The sequence below is a fragment of the Corapipo altera genome, unplaced genomic scaffold (assembly GCF_003945725.1).
Source record: "Corapipo altera isolate COAL_440 unplaced genomic scaffold, ASM394572v1 57, whole genome shotgun sequence".
In the NCBI taxonomy this organism is placed as follows: Eukaryota; Metazoa; Chordata; class Aves; order Passeriformes; family Pipridae; genus Corapipo; species Corapipo altera.
In genome coordinates this window covers 1,884,635-1,903,469 of record NW_020884905.1, presented here as the reverse complement: position 1 = coordinate 1,903,469, position 18,835 = coordinate 1,884,635, and the positions used below count along the sequence as shown (strand labels likewise).

General features: G+C 35.1%; 1 protein-coding gene across 7 annotated transcripts in view; it reads right to left on the bottom strand.

Moving 5' to 3' along the window:
• The window catches only part of DPYD (dihydropyrimidine dehydrogenase), a 336,400-nt gene that overhangs the window by 289,782 nt on the left and 27,783 nt on the right, over positions 1–18,835 (bottom strand). For all 7 annotated transcript variants that reach the window (XR_003528954.1, XR_003528955.1, XR_003528956.1 and 4 more), the window contains exon 3: positions 1,011–1,093. Coding sequence is in view for 4 of the 7 variants with exons in the window: in XM_027651422.1 (XP_027507223.1) it covers positions 1,011–1,093 (83 nt within the window). In the remaining 3 variants the exon portion in view is untranslated. The remainder of the gene's footprint in view (positions 1–1,010; positions 1,094–18,835) is intronic.

The following is an 18,835-nucleotide window of genomic DNA, read 5'->3' as shown; positions in this document are numbered from 1 at the left end:
TCATGAACATAAATCAGTCATGAAAATCACATCATTCACACATGTCTATAAATTTAAAGGGATTATGAAACACAGTCAAAGCATATAGGTGTATTTAGTTTTCCAAGAAGATTCTCGGGGCGGTTTGCTGTTGTTTTTACTTTTTACTGCACCAGTCCAAGTGTAAGAATTTACTCTGATATCAGGCAAATGAAATGAAGCACTATGTTTGCATCATTACATTTTATTATCCAATTTCAAAACCTTTAAAAGTACAGGTTACTATAATTTTCTGATTCACAGATAATACTATAAATAACATCTTCCTGATTATTCAGTGAGTTACTTTAGAAAATCTGTATTCAACTCCACCACCTTTCAGCATAGTAAGCATTCCCTTTTCTAGACACTATAGCTGGCAAGTTTCTTTGGAGTCCTGTACCCAGATATTCTACAGTGCAGGTAAGGATGGTAGAAGATTCATGTACTAACTAATTTTAACCTCCTCTAATAAGTATTAAGTGCAACTATATGATGATATTAAGAAAAAATACATCTCTACAATATATAAAGGACTAGACAGATTTTACCATTCTATTATCAAAACCAAAATCATGTAAATCTGATGACAAAATCAGAGTACACAGGAACTACATACATAAAAATCAAATCCAATTTAAAGCAACCACAGGTTTGTTCAAACACCATTGTACAACTGCTTTAACACTTACAGAATTTAGATGAACAATATTTTCATTCACTCACAATTTAGTATAAATATAAAGCAAGGCACCCCTTAAGCATTTTAAATAACAAATTAAACATTTACATTTTTTACTGTGCAGTCAGGCTTAACATTTATGCAGCTTCAAAACCAAAGTACAGCCTCAAGGGAAGCCTCTCCACTGACAAATTAATACCTTAGAGAATAGAGTTGAATGGTGGCAATGAACTCATTTGTTCCCCCAATAATGAAGAATGACTCTTTCTTTACCACATCTGTGACTGTTGCTATGGTGACCCAGACTTACCTCATTGCTTCTCGAAGTGCTCCTCGCTCACTAAGAGTCGTGTGCTTGATGTCATCAAAATTATTTTCCAGTTTCTCACAGTTCTGCAACAAATGGACATATCCACGTAAGGCTCTTAAACAGTTCATTGTACATTTATTAACAGTATTCAACATCACGCAAACAAAACTGATTTATATTATGTTACGTCAAATTATGCATTCTGTTTTAATTACATGAGAGTCATTAAGAAGACATTGAGAACTCAGAAATAAAGTAAACATGAATATTATATATGGTTGTCATGGAAATCATCTTATAAATCTTCTATAATAAAATTTACAGAATTTTTACTTTTTTCTTCTCTGAAAAAAATTTTTCCTTTATCTGTGTGCAAGGCTACAACACTACTATACACATAGAGGTAAGAACAGAAACCTAAACGAGCATTTTAGAATTATAATGGAAGTTATAAACGTCCCAATAAAACAGGCAACGTTGTTGGAACAAACCAGTCATATTTAATTCCTATTTAATTAAATTTTTAAAACATAACAGAAACTGAAAAGATTGATAGTTTATAGACAACTCAACCTTTATGTTTTTCCATATTAGAGCTCTCTATTTCTAAAAATAAGAAGCCAACAACTTTGTGACAATAAATGAAGCAAAACTTTGCTATATTCTGTAAATCACTACTAAATGTGTGACTGGTTCCATTACTGCATAGTCCTGATCCTTTTCTTCCGCTGTCACAAAGACAGTAAAATTGATTAACAAGATGACGGGGAGTACAGAAATTTTTATCTGTGCAAAGTGAGTGTGAAATACCAGCAAACAAGAATTCTCTGATTATCTGCATCTTCTGTAAGATTTTTATTTTCTCTTGAGGATCCATCAATACAGGAGGCTTTTAGATAACCCCTGTTCTCCACAGCAACTTTCTCCAATACCAAAAGTTACCTCTGGGAGGCATAATTTTGCCATATGGGTGTAATAGAAACACAAGTTGCAAGCAGAACAGTTACTATTGCTAACAACCTTGAAGACAGTATTGTCATGTTCTATGTGCAGCAGCTTTAAAGAAATTACATGCACTATTATTTGGTCATATTGCTTTCACTATTTTTAATATCTGAATTAATTTTGAAGACCACATCTTAAAAATAGTTATCGTAAATACAATAAAAGTTACCTATTGTTATTTCTTTTGTGTATTGATTCTTCATTTTTATAATTACATTCAATTTGAGGCTACAAAAGCATTACTGAGAAAGAAATTATTAGATACTTGCAAATGACCTAGCAAGATATTTTAGCTTGTCCAATTAACATTTAAACCATCATTATTTTTAAATAAGATTACAGACTTCTTAATACAAAGTTTTAATACTTTAAAAATACATTTCTGAGTAGAAAAAAAATGAACAAAGCTACACATATTTTGATCTTTTGACATCTTTTTCTTTTTTCTCCTTTTTAAAAACTATGCACGTAGCAGTAAATCTTATTCCACAGTTAATGTGATATTTTTTCTTTGTTTATATTACAATCAGTTGTCCTTTGTATTGCAAAATCCTACTCCAAAACTCAAAGGGATTGCACAAGAAAGACAGGGAAGCTCTACAATGAAGTATTCCATTATTTAGATCAGCATATATTGACCTTCGGCTACAAGCACATATAGGCAGGTCAGTCATTTAAAATACATAAAAGAAATCCAAATCAACAATACTAATTAATGAAGAATTCTTGATTCATCAGTACTAAGCTGAAAATATCTGTGCAAGCAAAATTAGATCTCCCACCCTCCAGGAAAACAGGTCAGAGGAAACATAATCTGGAATATTGCTCCAAGTGCCAAAGGAGAAAAGCCCATGTTTTAACAATCCTGTGTCACCAGCACCTCAGGACAGGTTCAGAAAATCTGAGAATCACACAATTCCTTTCTCTTGACATTGTGATATAAGGCATGTAGAAATGACAGATGATCACAGATCACAAAGCACATGGATTTTTATCAAACACCACTAAATCTTCTCTATATTGTACAAGCTAAAATAAGTGATCCTGTACATGTGGAAAATGTTGAAATGAGTAAGTTCAGTTTGTATTTCTTCTCTGTCTGTACAGGTCATACTGTGTTAATCAACTGAAGAGCAAGAAAAGTGGACCACATCTAAAGAAAATGCTGTGATCATGTAGCCTTAGACACACAAATACTCCACCTCAACTATACACCCAATGCAAACCTGGATAGCCCAGAACAAAAAAAAAAAAAAAAAAGACTTGAATAATAGATGTTGTACCAATTCATTTGGCAAGAAAAATGAACTGACTTCTACCATTTCTGAGAACTGTTTCTGGACATTATCTTTCTCAGCCTAATAACTCTCATGCAAGGTACAACAGCTGGACAGCAAATCATAGAATTATTAGGAAAAACTGAACTAAAAACTGAGCCTGAAACAAACTCACGAAGGAAGACGACCTCATAGGGCTATGTCATCAGTTAGTACATATACACTGAACAGGCGAGTAAGCAAGTGTTGATCATACCCACTGCTTTTCCAGTCATCCAAGTATGCTTGATCCTCTCATAGGAAAGAGAAAAGGGTGTCTGAAATACCAAATATAAGCATAGCTACAGGTATATAGATGGTACTTCATGTGTCTGAGTATCAGCTCATATGCTTTGCTTGCAGATCATCTGAAAGCATCTCATTTTATAAGAACATGAATGAACTTGTAAGCATGAGAATACTCCAAAGAATGTCTGGGAAATTATGAAACTTTGGTTGACCATGACCAGGGTGAGCTTTACATTTTTAAGTACTAAATCAGTAGCAAAAATGGATATCATTCTATTATCCATGCTACCAAATAATTCATATTTATAAACATCTTGCACAGAGCAGTATGATTTGGTCCACAGTACTTCACACATTTAAGTATAATGAACAATTAAACTCCAAGCTGTTTCATTTTGGGCAGCAGTTAAAGCAAAAAAATCAAAACACAAGCAGTGAAAAAATTACTTTTGGTGGCTCACTGCCAAGTGATTTTTTTGTGGGTATAAAGTCTATAAGTTTTAACTCCATGATTCAATAGTTACATAGCACTCTACATGTTATCACTATTGGCAGATCTATAGTACTTATGATATTACACTAAGTATTACCTTTGAGAAGTCCAGGAGGAAAAATCAGCATAGAGTTACAATCAGGGACATCGTCATCATAAGTCAAACTACCATTACATGTAAAAAAGCCACAAAAGTCTAAATACTGCTTCTTAAAGGAATATACCATAAAGACTTTGACTTTTTTAAATGTAACAAAAAGCAAGAGTGGGGGGAGATATTTTATACATAAATAAATAAATACAATAAATGGCTTATTTGTCATATGAGATTTTGTATGAAAAATAGTTAAAACTGAAGATATAGACTGGGTATTCACAACTATCTGTGAAGAAATGAGACAAAGATAATGAGCGTATGAAGATGAGGAAGAAGGAAGATTAATGAACAAACTGAAAAGCTTTTCCTCCCATGTCCACAAAAATACGACTTTTTTTCCTGCTACAATTTATTCTTGTTAATAAAATAAACTACAAGCTTTGGGAGCAAGTTTGGAAAACTGTATTTTCAGTTATTGTAAGTAGTAATATTAATAACATTATGACAAACTTTAAAGTAATATTTTAACAGTCTAGGTAAAGTTAACTACCAAGTCCAAGTACTCTGACATTGGCCGAAGTAACAATCTAGCTCAAGTAACTGGAAAATATAAATAAAGAATCCCTCTAGTTTTAAATAAAAACCTAGGATATTGGCAAAAGTAAAGTTGTATTTTTAAAACCCATCTCTACACATGCATGAGCTCAGCTTTCTTGTATATGACTTAGTCTTTGCTGGAAAAGCCCTCTTTGTTGACTCAGTTATTTGAAAAGCAATTCTTTATTTGGCCTCTTGGATTAAACGTAGAACTTTGCAGAAGCAGCTCAGAAACCAACGACATTCTATTGCCTGGTGTGACCACCAAGGATCTCCCTAAATCAAAAAAGCATTGCTGCCTCCGCTCTGCCATGACAGGCTTAAGAGTCAGACCATAACTCAAACTTGCCAATTCTGTGGGCTAAATATGACCCCACGTCCATTGAAACCAACCTTAAATCTTTCATCCACACAAATGAGAGTGGGATCACACTAAGACATATCTTGCTACTTTAACTCCATCCTGAAATGCTTCACATAAGACTTTCAAACTTATTATATTATCGTTAATGTCTCTGCACACATTTTTAGATAGTTGAGAAATAAAATCTTTAGCACTGACAACAGTGTAAGACCCATCCTATAGCAGGCTGCATCACTGAAGTTGAGGAGATAGATCTCCTATCCTAGTTGATACACTGCCAAATTAAAAGCCTTACTTAAAACACCATCTCTCTTCTGTGAAAGAGGTTTTTAAGGTAAGTAGGATTGTTGAATTCTTGGAATTCATCAGTTCCACATGGGTTTAGGAAATTTTCTTAGAAAGCTTGAGTAAATCTCACATTTCTAGTGTCAAACATTCTGTGTATTAAACATAAGGAATGCACAGCAATTGAAAGCAGAACAGCTCTCATCTAATCAGTTTGTATTTACTATTACTGCTAATGCCAAAAAAAATTAATTTTTCTTTGGTTTTCTCCTTTATTATTCATGAAAAAGATTCCTACAGAGTACACTGTGTCCTTATTTTCTACAGTTTATGCAGCTAAATTTAATTTATTAAATTAATTTATTAAATCTATTTGTACCTAGATTTCTGAGTCCTAAAAATGAGACAACCTGGTCCAAATGCTGAAGTATTTACTAGCTTACTCTAATATTTCAATTAGTTATGTTTAAGGAGGGAGGTTCCAACAACAGATTACCAAAACTGTTGAGGACCTACAGAATCTACTGTAAATACCTACATCCTGTACAGATTCGATAAGAAGATTCTCAAATTTTGGTCCAAAAATGCCTTAAAACTTCAAGTGCCACACGTGCCACAAGGTTGACCACATTAGCTAGCTCTTTTGAAAATGTTGGCCATACTGTAGAAGTGATCTCTTTTAACAAAGTTGTAACTAAAAAGCTGACTACTTCAGGGGACTGTGTAAAAAACTGTAGAAAGCTGATTTCCAAACTGATCTTCTCATTGATATATATAAAATGGTAAAACAAATAATCACTTATTCTAGAAATGTGAATTATTTCATCAGCAGAAAACTTCAGAAATAACTAACTTGTGTTTTATAAACCTAAAGCAATATTATAATAGTAATATACACTGTAATATATTGCTGCAAGGATAATTATTAAGGGAAAACACAGCTGACATTTTCTGATTTATGCACACAATCAGAGATGGAGTCCAAGGACTGTGACATAATTATCTTCATGCTAACAATTTTTGTAAATCTCTTGACAGAATTTTAGCTAATTTTAAAATGCCTTCTGAAGATTAGCGCTTAAAACTGTTGGGGAAAATAGCACAATTTATTAGCAAGGGTATAATTGTAAACCTTCCAAATACTCATTGTGAATATCATTTAGACAGTAACTCCTGCTTTAGCAGCTGGTATATAAGACTCCAGTTTACAGAATCTTGAAACAACAAAGCGAGTAGAATCTAATTAAACAGGATTACATGCCAAAGAAAAATATTAAAAACAGACTAATAGTCAAGTGTTACGAATTTCAAATAGCACATCTACTTCTTCTGTTGTGAACTTATATAATACTGTGCTTTATTCCAATGAAACCTAAATATTCTTAGCAGACTCCTCTCTTGATTTGGAACAGACTGTCTTTCTACACTGAAACAACACAAAAAGCTAAATGGTTCCATTGATCTTCTCTCACAGACTTAAACACCCATCTGCTATAGGGCAAAACGACTTACATATATTGCATTTATTCTAATGCGATTCAGTAGCCAATAACTGTATTGAAGACAGGAAGCCCCTTTAAACTGTCTTCACATTGAGAAAGTAAAAAAACCTGATGCCATATGCCAAAGGGTTTTATCTAAGAGCATTCTTAAAAGTTAAACAAGTAAAAAGATTGTTTGATCATATCTGTAACCTGTTACGATCTTCACAATATCTGCTTACTAAATTCCATCTTCCTATTTGCTATGACTCATTCTCAAGGGGTTCTTATTCCAAACAAGGGAGAAGAGCAGCTTAAAACTGCTAACCGACCAGTTGTTCACAAAGGAAAAATGGGTATTTTTTTAAAATACATACATATTCCTAATATCTGCAGAAAGTATATTGAGTCCTCAGGTATTTACATAACATTTGACAGCATGTCATTCATAATACATGAACATTTGTTATAAAATTTTTTTCATTATGTGATACAGCCATATTGGCCAGACAAGCTTTTAGAAAAATATAGATATTAGTACATTAAAAATAGCAGAATTCCAAGAGAAAACCAGCCTAAGTGTCGGTAATCAAATAAAAATCAATATAAAAAGCATTAAATAGAATTGTGGCAGGCTGTAATCAATGCCTAATTAGCATAACCATGTTAATCTTCTCAGGGTTTTTTTTAGAGGTACATCATTATAAGGCACTAAAATTAGTGCATGTATAAACTCAAAAGCAAGTATCACATTTTCTCTAAAAGCAGGAATATATTGCTAATGCAGGATTGATACCAGAAAACTGATGCATGTGTTGTTTTCTGAAACTGCAAGTGTAGTTTTTTGTTATTAATTACCAGAAATACTGTCAATGTAACTGGAAATTCTGAAGTGAAACCAGACAATTTTTGATTTTTTAAACTTTTTCCAATATGGTGCATTTAATCCTTAAAGACAGGTAATCATGTAGAAGTTAATTACTTATTAAACATACTTAACACTTTAGTTTGCAATTTTACTGGGGCTGCGAAAGATGTTCCAGTCTGAGATGGCATTCTGCTAACTTCCTTTTCATGCTGTTTCACGCACAAATTTCAAGTGGCAAATTTATCACAGCCTTCATGTTCACATAAGGGTATGGTATCTTGCTTGCATTCAACCTGCTGTTGTCAGAGCAGATGCAGACACCACGTGTTTTGGCAATGGATAACACATCAGATAGTAGTGATACAGGGAGGATAAGAAAAGACATTCTGAAAGGCCCAACCATGCAACACAAAGAATAGTAGACCAAAGAACTCAAAAGAATAAAAAGCTACAAGAGATATGCAAGAAACCAGAGGCACAGTTGGAAATAATAAAGGCGCAGAGAGTACAGGTGATACTACTAGGCAGGACTATTTATAATGCTCCTTCTCTTGTGACTCAGTTTTAAAAGACAGAGAAAACTTTGGGGGGGGGAAGGAAAACCTTTGCTTCTCTCACATTTTTCTTTTTCTTCCTAGAACAAATGTTAAAATTGATGAGCAGATGAATAGGAGGACTTGGCAACAAGCTACCGGTCCCTCTGCATCTGAAGGGACACTTGTAAGACTGCTTCCCTGTACAGGATAGGAGTCTGTAGCAGGGAACAATACACATCCCTTAGAATAAGACAAACTTAATCTCAATACTTTTTTAATGTGGCTGTAGTCCTGTCTTTCTCTTATTGGAGAGCCTAAGCACAACATGAGAGCCTTTACAGAAGTTTAAGATCCTGTCTGGGACCCATTCTTCGTGGTTGAATACTCCAGTTCTCCACTATTCTTAATATAATGTAATTTACAATGTAATTCTTTTATAAATATGCCATTTCCACTTGATAGTGAAAATACAATCAATGACTACTAAGAAAAAAAAAAAAATCCCAAATGCTATACTCCTTTCCCTTCCCATTACTTTCACATACCTCAACATTGCTTGCTTTTCCCTTGGGATTCTTTACTCTGCTTAAGCAAATATTCCCTTGACTCATCGAGATTAAATAAAATGAGACTATGCAGGTAAAGACCAGATTCATATTGAGAATTAACATTTACAGAGCTCATAACCAGGGAAAAAAAGGAAGAATCTTTAAAATGTAGGTAGAACTGTACTCTTAAGAAACAGATTATGTTCTTGACCTTCAACAAAGAGCATAAGGAAAAACACATACCCAAAAGCCCCTGCTCTTTCAGAAACCAAATGACCAAGACATTAAATAATTAACTACACATATTTTAGAGTACTAACTTACAGGATGCCTCTTATTTTTCATGCATAGCTAAAGAATTATTAAATATAAAAGTTTTTCAAAAATTAAAGTTACAATAAAATGCTTAAACACCACCCTGAAACAGTATGGTCCAGCCCTATATGGGGGAATAAAAGCAAATTACCTGTAGCAGACTTGCTTCCTCAGCCCAAGATGCCACCTCTCATCTCTTACATGGCACATTTTATTCTCCAACAACAGTATTTCAGACAGGCCACAACAAAACATTTTCTTTCACTGTCCTGTGTTCATCATGCACTACAGCTCCCTGTGGTTGCCTCAACATTAAAAAAAAAAAAAAAAAAAACAAAAACCAACCAAGAAACCAAAAGCAAAAAAAACCCAAAAAACACAACAGGATACAATTTTCCCAACCAATTCCGCAGAAGCTAATCTGCTTTAGCTTTTTCTCATGGTTTTGAATATGGCTCTTTCACAAAACACTGGCTTTGGGTGGGGTAGAGTTAATTTTCTTCATAGCATGGGGCTGTGTTTTGGATTTGTCCTGAAAACATTGCTGGTAACACAAGGATGTTTTAGCTGTTGCTGAGCAGTGCTTATGCAGAGTCAGGATTCCAAGTGAGAAGGTTGGGGTTACTCAAGGAGCTGGGAGGGGACAGAGCTGGGACAGCTGGCCCCAACTGACCCAAGGGATATCCCACACCATATGGAGTAATGCTCAGCACATAAAGCTGGGGGAAGAAGGAGGAGGGAGCTTTGGAGTGATTACACTTTGCTATATATGGTTTAGTGAGCATGGTGGTATTTAGTCAAAGGTTGGACTTGATGATCTTGGAGGTCTTTTCCAACTTTATTGATTCTGTGATGGTGTTTGTCCTCCCAGGTCACTGTTATGCATGATGGAGCCCTGCTTTTCTGCACATGGCAGAATGCTTGCCTGCCCATGAGAAGCGTGGAATGAATTCCTCACTTTGCTTGCATAGGCAGATTTTGCTTTACCTACTAAACACTGTAGGTTAAAAATTGTGAAAAGACTACTATATTTATATGCATTCTTTACTGTGTTTAGCACTGACTGGTATCTCATACCTTACTGCAACAGCTACAGTAAGACAGGGACCTCAGATTCTGTAATATATATACAGAGTCAGAGGAAACAAATGGAAGCGCAAAAAAAAAAACAGCTATATGGGAAAGCAAGAATAAGAATGCAGAAAGAACCACAAAACTGTTTAAGAGTCAACACCACCGCATATTTGGAAATATCATGCATCAAGTCAAGTTAGTCAAATGAAAGCTTATTGCTAAGAAGGTGGAAAGTCAAGCCTTGGTGGGGAGGGTGTAGGTGTGGAACAACAAAGTAGGACAGTAAAAATACTTAAAATACTTTTTCTCAAAAAAAAAAATATTCAGAAAATCAGAGGTATGGGGCTTTTACAATTGTTGCAGATCCTATGAAGTTATCACCATCTGTTGTGTCATCTATTTACAGACACACAGGGATAACTAAAAACTAGGGAAAACTGCTCAAATAAGTGTAATCTTCTTTGAAAAAATATCATGCATCTTAAACAAGCTTTAGTATCTTCCAACAGAAATTTAGGAAATAAATGGTATTGATTTATTTTTTCTAAGAAATTTTGTGAACAAGAACTTTCCTATACACAGAAATGAACAAGGTTTACGTATAGCTACATTTTTTTTAGCAGGGCATGCAAAAGAGCATTAGGAGAATGCTGCTGCAATGCTTGTTTATTCACATGTAGCTTGAAAACAACATGAGGATAAATATATTGCCTCAGGTCTCAGTTTCATTTACCATGTTAGAGAGAAAAGCATCTAACTAACCAATACCTCAGTGTGGCACTATGCACTCTTCTAGCTCTGTGCGCCATTTACTGTCTTCTTTGTAAGGTTTTTACTCCTTCGGAAGTTTCCATTTGTCAGTCTGAATAGCTTTCTTCTCCCAAAACCTTCTGGCCTGTCCTCAGAGAGCTCAGACTAGTGTATTCCTCTTCTTGTCAGTCTCTTGAAAATTGCTGTATTCAAGGTGAGGTGAACAATACAAGCATTCCCCAAAGCACTAGGCAAGCACCTTCCCAGCAATTCCCAAGCAAGTAGGGACATATGGAGGACCCAAGATTCACCAGAAAAGGAGTGTGATGCAAGGCTCCTTGTTTTGAGTTTGGCTTAGCACTCTTCATGTCCCACAAACAGTGCTCAAGACATTTGGGCTAGGTAGCACAGTTGCTGAGCTAATAACATGGCTCAGCTGGGCACAGCATTTTCCTCACATGGCTATGCTACTCAAGCCTATAAATGGCTCCAACTATCGCAGTGAAGGGCTTTTAGTTCCCAGAACTGCACAGGACAGACCTGCCCCTGCTTAACGTGGAGAGTATGAACACTCCACTCCCTCCGTGCAATCAGAGCTTAACCTAGTACCTTTAGTATAATCACTTCCATGTTTTTCAATAAAACGCAATAACCTAATTTTGAAATGGCTATTTTCAAACAGGAACACTGAATAATTTCTAAACTGAACCATTTCTGAATCATTTCTAAATAACACTGAAACTCCTACTTTAAATTATTTTTCCTCTCTGGAAAACATACTGGATTTAGTAATCAGTCCCAAGCTCCAGGCGTCACTACTACTATTGTATATGTGCAAATAGAGCAATAGGAAAGAATAGAATGATGCAAATCAAAAAGAAACAAAACTCATTATTCTTTTAACACAATTACCGAATTTCTCCCTTTTCCTCTTGAAGCAATTTTTATCTCTGATTTTTAATTCTTATTCTTATGCAGCAGTTTCCCTGTTTCCCTTGTGTATACACTGTTTGAGTTTTCAATTTTTAATTTTTCTTCAATAGTGCCCCATCTTTTTTTTTTTTCTATAATTTGGGGTTTTTTTCCTCTCCTGCTCTGTTTCCTCATGCTTGTTTACTTTCTTTCCCCTAGTCCTTACTAATTATTTTATGTTTCTTGGTCTGTTTCATTATGTGTCATGGTTTTTCCTTTTTTATATTTTTATACTGCATTCTCCTTTATTCCACTCCTGCAAGCTCTCTGATTTCTATGTGCTTGCTTAACTATTACCCAAATGGCTCCAAGCAGGACACACTCAAACTGAGGAATAAATAACTTAAAAGAATACTATATGTAGCCATGCGGTGTTGCCTAGCAACACCCTGTACCTCTCCACAGCTTTTCTAGAGCCCTGGTGGCAACAGAGCTTTTCAGACTTACTGCTACAAATATATGCAAGATCCTTCTCGCACTGTTTGTCCATTCACTGAAAAATAAACGCGGAGGAAAACATAAATAAAAAACTCCAGAGAAAGCATCAGCAACAGGACTACTCTTCCAGCACAAGAAATGGCCACGTACTCTGACGCACACTGCCCTCTTGTCTCTCATGTACTCTATAAAACACACATAACTTACATGTTATTGCTGTTCATTAATACTACTGTTACAATCTTTGAGAAACAGAACGGAAATACAATTTCTTATGCAATTAAAATTTGTGTTAAATTCAACCAACTCTTAAATAGTTACTTGTATGCATTACTGGCTGAGATTCATTTGTTTTCATCTTTACACTTTAGCTTTACACTAAAGAAGAGACAGCAGGTAGCCTCCAGATTGTATAGGGTAGGAAAAACAGTCCAAGCATTGCCAAAAATGCAGTGGAATTATAAAACAATCACAGAATATGCTGAGTTGGAAGGGACCCACAGGAATCATCGAGTCTAACCCTTAGCCCTGCACAGGACCATCCTCAAGAGTCACATCAGGTGCCTGAGAGAATCATCCAAACGCTTCTTGAACTCTGCCAGGCTTGGTGCTGTGACCACTGCCCTGGGGGTCTGTTCAGTGCCCAACCACCCTCTGGGTGAAGAACCTTTTCCTAATATGCAACCTAAACCTCCTCTGACACAATATCAGGCCATTCCCTCAAGTCCTGTCACTGGTCATCACAGAGAAAAGATCAGTGCCTGCCCCTCCTCTTCCCTTCACAAGGAAGTTGTAACTGCAATGAGGTCTCCCCTCAGTCTCCGTTTCTCCAGGTTGAACAGACCCAGTGACCTTGGCCGCTGCCTACATGGCTTCCCCTCAAGGCTCTTCACCATCTTGTGAAGTTTGTCCCCAAAACTTATAGATCCAATCTTAAAAGACTGTCAATATCTATTTTTTCTAATTATTTCAGATGCGACAGAAGTGAAAGTGAATCAAAGCTTCCCCCCTCACACTTTTTCTTAAAACAAGTCTGCTGGGCTCATTCTACAAAAGTTAGAAACAAATGTGCATTAAGTCCATACTTTACAAAATATTGATGATTCAGCATTAGCCAGGCTGAGTTTCAAACGATAGATACTAAAGCAGTTTCCTTAACAGTCCTCCTTTTGTTCGACAGCAGCGAAAGACTCCTTTCAACAACCAATGGCAGCTTCAGAGAAAGAAAACTCTCAAATGGATGGAAATTATGGTTATGCAAGAGACTAAAACTTTAAGGATATTAGGAGTCCTGGAAGAGGAGTCAAGAACTAGAAATGCTAAAACAAAAGATAATTACATAATTTGGCTAAGGATCAACCTGTGATGAAGCCCTACAAAATGGAGAAAATGCTCCATTAACATCGTTATTTCTAAAGGACATCAAAAATCAGTGTTATTGCTTGGGAATTTTTTATATAGATAAATCAGCCTCAAAGCAATTTGCTATCTGCATAGCAGAATAACAGTAGTAAGTGAAAAGAAAGCACATTAGAGCACATATCTTAAAAAGATATTTAACAGCCTCCGTCTACATCTATCAGTTACAACTTATTACTTAGTAAAGACAGGTTGCAAATGATCCACACAGATAAACACAGGACAGAAACTAATATTCAGGTACACAACTAATTGATTTCATTCCCACAGTAATGTTTGTAAAAATTAAAGGTTGAAGTAAGGTATGTAAAGTTGGTTGGAGAACAGAACCCATAGATCATAACAGACCGTCATAAAAAAAACACAGACATTGCACAGTCAAGTACAAACTCCTCAAAAATACCTAAAGAACGTTTGTTGTTTCAACACTTGATTTGGTTCCTTCACACATATGCAGCTAAACCAGTTTTAATTATATGATCGGAGGTTATTTTACACTAATGTGCTTCACAGCTTAGAATACAGAATAGAGAGGGCTCACCTAATCATTAGCTCTTCAACATTTGTGTTTAGTGTGTAGCCTTATTTACTAGTCACTATTGAAAACCTTACTGGAAAGCAGAACTATGTTTCCCAATGAACATTTCAATGACACTCATCACTATGTATCTGAAGTGATTTAAAAGCAATTTACTCTACATACTATGAATATTCCCTTTCTAACAGGTAGAAAGAGTCAAAATCAGCACAAAGAGTCAAACATCTGAACATGCCAAGTCAGATCCCCACGGTCCAAACCACTAAAGCATATAGGAGACTCAAAGTGACAACCTGGATGATCAGAGTTAATCTCTTGCTTTCACATTCAGTTTGCATTCAGATTTTCTCATCCATTTGATGGAACCATCATCCTCTGATCAGCTGGTATTTCCAAATCATCTTGCTTAATTCCAACCATTAGGCTCCTAGTCATTCTCATCTTCTACCCTTGGCTGTACAGCCTCCTAATTGCACTATTAAATTTATTCTTATCTTTTTTATTCTAAACTTCAGTGTCACACAGTTCTTTATGATGTTCTAGTTCCTTCTGTATTGACAGTGCCTGTCGACTTTCTTGTAACACGCTCCTAATATTTATGTCAAGCTCATTAATGAAAATATTAAATGCTATGTATCTGAAGACTGATCCTTCAACAAGCTCTGCTAAAAGCCCAGTAGCTCTTTTTTAACCACTACTCACTCTCGTTTCCTCTCTAGTCAGTCCCTTATCCATGTTACTATTCTAATCTAAGCAGATGACACTTCATTATTAATTGGTAACAATAGAAACCCTTGTCAGTGTGTCATGATTTATCCCTAACAATAAAGCCCAATATGTCTTATTCTATCTTAGATTTACCTTAATGCATTTAATAAATCTCTGCTTCGAAATCTGTTGTCTGAGTTTTGCACGCAGCTGATACGGGACTGACAGAGTGATAGGTGCCTATCAACTCTCCATCTTTAAACATCCAGAAACTGCATCAGCTATTCTTTAATCAAGTACCATAACACACAGTTTGCTCTACTCCAAAGCTTGTAATTTCACATGTCACTTTTTCTGTGAGACTTTTATGGACATTGCTCTGTCCCTTTGACTTCAAAGATGAAACACTCTAGGTTTTCTTTATGGTCTGTCTGGGGTAATTTCCATTTCTGCACTTGTCTGCCCATTAGCTCCCTCTTGTATTATTCCCATTTCACTGAAACTAGGACAACAATTTACAAAGACTTCAGATAATACCTAGGATGTTTCCTTGTCCTTTTATTTCTTTTAGTTTAGATAGCTTAAGAATCTTCTATTTGTTTTATATAGCTGAATAACCTTTTACTATTTGTTTTAATTTCTTTCACCCAGAGTGACTCGACTTTTGAAAGTTCTTATTTTTTCGTCTATTTCTTGCTTTGCCCATCAATCTCATTTTTTTCAACTCCTTATGGGTAATCCTCAGTATTAATATTCTTTTTGAAGTTGTTTTCCAGTTCAGCCTGAAACTCTTCTTTACAAATAGCGATGCAATTTCCAAACAACTTTTGTACATTTCAATTAATAAGAATCTGTCAAAATGAGCATCTTTGACCTGTTTAGTTCAGTTCAGAGACCTAAATAGTTTTCTTAACTTCTTACTTTGTCTTAGAAAATCATAAAATAAATTTTGGCAATTCTTCTAGAGAATTTATATTGAACTAACTGAAAAGAAAAAAAAAAAAAGACTGATGAACATTGTAATTTGTGTTTATTATATGACTTCACCCATTTGTTAAATTTAAGACTAAAGTCCATTCACATTGACACCAGAATCAGTAAGAGATGACACCATTTAAAATTCTACCCTAGTGTTTCGGATTAAATGACTGCTACTAACAAAGTTTGTCAATTATCACATCAAACAATACCTGCACCTTATCATTATTAGGATCTGTGGTTTTCCAGGCTGCATATAAAAAGTCAAAGTGTCTTACTATCAATGATTTACCTGTGTAACAGATTACAATCGATCCCAGGTACAGAAAGTGGTGAGGGTAACAGAATGAGGATGGTGAACTTCAGAAAATATAACTTCGATAGAGTCAGGGATCATTCTGGTATGTCTCCTGAGAGTTATACTGATCACAAAGGAAAGTAGGAGAGAGGGCAAACCTGACAGAAATTCACAAAGGCAAACTTCCTGAGCAAAGCAAATAAAAATAAAACAAACAAACAAAACCCAAAAAAACACACACCCACCACCACCCCCCCAAAATAATGCTCTTAACAGACCTTTATGATCATATCATGTCTCTCCCCATGGCCTAGAAATCAAAATCATAAAAGCAGGGAAACTATGACACACACCTCAGTAGATAAATTTTTAAGTATGAATGGACCACACAAACACTGCAGAATAAAATCAGAAAGCTATGTAAATTTCAGTTAGCAAGGAAGAGGAAAAAATTATAAAAAATAGCAAGAAAATGGTACTATTTACATGAGAAGTAAGAAGAAAATAAAGTATAGGTTATGTACAGCAGAGAAAATAGCAAGTGATGCAGAGTCAACAGCTCTCCCTGTTCTTTTTGTGAAAATAGCATGGTATAGCCATAACAACAACTAAAAAAAAATTATTTTTAGCAAGAACATGGGATTGCAGGCTTGAGCATGGAAAAAAGAGGTTTGGAAATTTATTTTTTTAATCATACGGATGCAGCTTATATATTAATAAATCATCAAGGAACTAACTGAAGCAATGCACACACCGCTATCAATTGCACTCAAAGACTCTGAAGGCTTGTGGTTCCCAAAGGTCAGAAGAGACAGACTTAATGCTACCCTTTATGGAAAAAAAAAAATGGAGCGAAAATATCAGTCACATCCCTTGGCAGAGAAAATTGAGTACATCTATTAAAAATCATATGATATAAAAAGCGCCAACATGGGCATGTAAAAACAATGTTAAATCAACCTTATTTTCTATCTTTAAGAGGATGGGTGAACTCATCAATAACTGTCATGGAACACATGACAAATCAAGAATAAACTTTTTTTTTAATTATTCCACAGCACATTTTCATTAGCCAATTAAAAATGTAGACTAGATAAGACAAATATCCAGTGAGGGTACAACTAATTTAAAACAACCCCTAGCTTGTTTTTCATCACCAAAAAATCACCTGAATCAAGATGCTTCATGACTCACCCAAGATCCCAGTGATTTGGATAACTGGAAAAGAAGAATGTACTAATGGTTTCAACTGTTTGGTGGAATAACGGAAACAGGAAAGGAGGAGATATCAAACATTTTAAAAGGCAAGGAAAGAATTTGAAAACCAAGCCAAACTGAAGGGTCAGGATTTAGGTCATAAATTGAATACAAGATAATCCAATACTCTCAGAGGGAACAGTACATGTCCAATAGTTCAGTGGTAAGGTAAAGAAATTATTTCATTCTAATTGCTGCTAACTAGGTCCTATCTAAAAGACTGTAAAATTTTTCATCATCATAATTAGAGAAAGATGGAGAAAATTAAAATTCAAAGAAAACAAACAAAAAACCAAAAAAACAGTTTCAGAAAAGATAACCAGCACAGTTGAAGAAAAACAGAGAACTGAAAGGATATCTAAGAGCAATTTTCTAATATAAAAGAATGGGTTGGAAGGGACCCTAAAGATCATCTAGTCCCAAAAACCCCCAACCTGTCCATGAATACCTCCAGGGATGGGGCACCCACAGATAGATAGATTGATATAGAGATATATTAAAGATTTTATAACAGACTTTATACAAAAAAGAGAATAATATTCATCAATTGTTCTTCAAGTAGTAAGAGGAGATGATAATTTGATTTTCAGCAAATAAAATACAGTATATTTTAGGAAAAACTTTTTGTTGCATTAATAGTAAAAAGAATACGAAGTCTCCCGCATCATGTGTCATTAGAAGTGTATTACACAAATACCTGTCAAGAAATGTCTAGCTGGATTTCACTCTGTCCCAATCCAGAAATTCTCTCACTATCCCTCCTAAACCTATATTTTTATGATTTTATTAGATTGATTTCTATTTACAACCATACCCAAATTTAAACCTGCTGAGTGGAAACTCTACAGCATATTCTTAGCACACAAGAAACAACTTTATTACTGTTCCCTTAAGTGATTTTGATCCATAAAGTTTCAGTTTTACACTTGCTATCTTTTTACCATCTGTACACTTTACCTGAATAGTGCATATCCTTTAAAGGAACTGCACAGGTTTGGATGCTTCTTAATTTGTTTACTTGATTTAGCAATGTTCCTTTCACATGGTACATGAACAAGAAAACTCCAACTTATCTTTTTTTTAGGAAAAAACAAAGATATGAATTACAACTTGATAACTTTCAAATGGAATGCAAGTGGTAGGATCTTTAGCTTTACAGCAGAAAACATCTTCCACTTCAGCTAGCAGTTAAGCAAGAATAGGTTTAGTCCTGTTCTCAGAATGAGAATAGAAAGTTCT